General features: G+C 33.7%; 1 protein-coding gene across 1 annotated transcript; it reads left to right on the top strand.

Moving 5' to 3' along the window:
- Nucleotides 1-2,126: 2,126 nt before the first annotated feature.
- On the top strand, nt 2,127-3,035 carry HELRODRAFT_172201 (hypothetical protein; the record flags this gene model as incomplete). Its single annotated transcript, XM_009018877.1, has 2 exons — nt 2,127-2,511; nt 2,965-3,035. 2 exons carry the CDS (start codon nt 2,127-2,129, stop codon nt 3,033-3,035), a joined length of 456 nt encoding a protein of 151 aa, XP_009017125.1.
- Between the last annotated feature and the right edge of the window lie 456 nt (nt 3,036-3,491).

Below are 3,491 nucleotides of genomic sequence, written 5' to 3'. Positions count from 1 at the left end.
AACAAAAAATACAGCTCGTTTATATTGCCAATTGAATAATTAATTAATTAGTTAATTGGTTAGTTTATAAGATAATTAGTTAGTTAATTAATTAAATAATTAGTTAATTGATTAATAAAAGGATGAAAATTATGAGAGAGATTTGACGCCACGGTACGTCAAAGACCCGCACTTCATTGTTGAATACGACGCCGAAGGTCTGTTGCAATATTTTAGCCTCCTCTATAATCTCTGTGTATACATTCTCAACTTTTAAACTTGTCTCACCAATCTTCTAACTGAGTTACTTTACTCTATAACTTTTTCAAAAAGTGCCTTCATTTAATGTTTGTTTGTTTTCATCCCATGAATGCAGAATGAATTGTATTTAACACCGTAATCAACTCTCTCTTTCAATTAATTCCCAGGCATATCAACAACAACACACAAGCATATCGTCTGTGTTAACTAATTAATCAATTAATTAATTCATTCATTTATTTATTGACTCATTCATTCGTTCGTTCGTTCGTTCGTTCATTCATTCATCCATTCATTCATTCATCCATTCATTCATTCATTCATCCATTCATTCATTCATCCATCCATCTATCCATCCATCCATCCATCCATTCACTCATTCATTCACTCATCGACTCAGGCACCCTTATCGTAGCTTCAGAAACCACAACGACTGTCAAGGGTTATACCGGTACGGAGTCGACCGAAGAGTATGATGGCTCGCCTCCACAAATCATCACCCTGCCGTATTTTCTCACGTGTTTCAACTCCGACAGATGCTACATTCCATACCACTTGTTGAATATTTCTCTCTGCACTATTGTCTCCATTGTTTTAGTTCGATGTATATTTAAATTTAGGTGATTATAAAATGTGAAATAGTAAAATGTGAAATAATTTTTTTAGGCTTGTTTTTGTTCACTGTAGAAGTAATTTTTCACAAAAGTAAATGTCTAAAATTACTAATACTACCGCTACTACTACTACTACTACTACCGCTACTACTACTACTACTGCTGCTACTACTACTACTACTGCTGTTACTACTACTACTACTGCTGCTACCACTACTACTACTACTGCTACTGCTAGTACTACTACAAAACGTTACTGCTGCTGCTACTGACGCTACTACAACAACTTCTGGTTACTACAGCCACAGCTGAAATATATATATATATATATATTGGAGAAAAAGATAATTACGTCACCTTTCTGGAAGGCCCTACGTGTACCTACGCTCATAAAATTATTGATGGAGATGGTGGATGCCATATATGTATGTATGTTTGTTTGTTTGTATGTATGTATGTATGTATGTATGTATGTATGTATGTATGTATGTATGTATGTATGTATGTATGTATGTATGTATGTATGTGTGTATGTATGTATGTATGTATGTATTTATGTATGTATGTATGTATGTATGTATGTATGTATGTATGTATGTATGTATGTATGTATGTATGTATGTATGTATGTATGTATGTATGTATGTATGTATGTGTGTATGTATGTATGTATGTATGTATTTATGTATATAAGCGTACAGCTAAAACGCATCCATTCCTATGCGTTATTTTTCGCGTACAGCATAAGCCCACACGAATATACACGTAGAATTTGCTCAATTGTACACAGTGAGAGAGAGAGAGAGAGAGGAGAGAAAGAGAGAAATAAATAAATAAAGAAATTATTTGTTTACAATATATTTACAAATATTTACATATACACTTACATATGAAACAGTTAACAAAAACGTTCTTATAATAAACATTGTTCTGTGTACAAGCAATAAAGATGATGGATATATCACATATTAGTTCTTTCATACTCACATACATACATACATACATACATACATACATACATACATACATACATACATACATACATACATACATACATACATACATACATACATACATACATACATACATACATACATACATACATACATACATACATACATACATACATACATACATACATACATACATACATACATACATACATACATACATACATACATACATACATACATACATACATACATACATACATACATACATACATACATACATACATACAAGATAAAGCCCCCCTCGGGTAAAGCCAGGTTGATGGCCGTTAGAAGTGAATTGGGGTCTGCTTGGCTAAGGGCCATTTCCAGTACAACTTGCGGCACAAGGCTTGACAATGGTTCTGTTAGAGTGAATTTATGCTTGAGACTTGGGTTGCCGGTGGTGTCAGGTTACAAATGCTTGTGTGGGGCGGATGTTTCTCAGTTGGGTCACCATGGTTTATCGTGTATGCTTGGTTCAGGAAGACAAGCAAGACACTCTGCCATGAATAATTATATACGCAGATTGTTCCAAAAAGCAGATATACCTGCCATTAAAGAACCAGCAGGCCTACTATCTGAAAGTAATTTCAGGCCAGACGGTTACACTCTGGTACCGTGTTCCCAAAGTTGCTGTTTATCACGGGATGTGACGTTCCTCACACGTTAGCCGAAAGGTACATCAATTACACGGCTATGGAGCAAGGTTCCGCTGCGGTGAAGGCTGCTGATTTCAAGAATACTAAGTACAAACATCTAAACGACAATACGAGAGTTTTTGTTCCGATCTGTGTGGAGACATTTGGCCCAGTGGATAAGCAGACACAATTATTTTTTGATAACATTGGTACTAAAATAGTTGAAAAATCCGGTGATCCCAATGATAAAATTTATATAAAGCAAAATATATCGTTGTTGTTGCAAAAGTTTAATTCATTTTGTATTTTAGAGAACATTGCTAAGTGTCCTTCTGTGCGAGACCCTGTACACTAATATTATCTGTTGAGCAGGGGCGAAATGATAGTTTTTAGGGCTATTGTTTTTAACCAAGGGCTCGCACATACATACATACATACGAAACGAAACGAAATTTTATTTGCTCCATAAAATTAAAAAAGAATTTAATGATAAGAAGCGGGCTGACCATGATAGAATTTTTATTGGAATTCATCGAGCATGGCCACCGTAACAGAAAATACAAATTATGTTTCTAGTGTTCTATATAAATTATACACCTTTGAATGTAATGGTCCTTGAATAATTCACAATTAAAAACCAACACATACATTTATGTGTGTTTCCAATAAAAAAATAAAAAGTTCTTGTGCATATTTTCATTACAAAAACCATTTTTCATAATATAATTCTATACTCTTGGACCTTTACATATAATATCTGAAAAGAGTATATTCGTTTTTGATTTATTAGCTAAAATGTTATTTAATCGTCTATTGTTAGTATTGAAATAGTTATTGAAAATATGCGGAAGCTTATTAGTTAGCTGCCTATACACAAAAACGGCGATGCATTACAAGTTCAATTTATTGAAATCTAAATTGTTGTTGTGAATAGTTGATGAGTGTGGGCTTGTTTTCTTGACAACGTGATGATCCTGATTGCCCTTTTCATCAGTATCATGATAGGA

The sequence above is a fragment of the Helobdella robusta genome (assembly GCF_000326865.2).
Source record: "Helobdella robusta unplaced genomic scaffold HELROscaffold_23, whole genome shotgun sequence".
NCBI lineage: Eukaryota > Metazoa > Annelida > Clitellata > Rhynchobdellida > Glossiphoniidae > Helobdella > Helobdella robusta.
The sequence above is the reverse complement of the archived record's forward strand: the minus strand, read 5'-3'. Positions and strand labels throughout refer to the sequence as shown.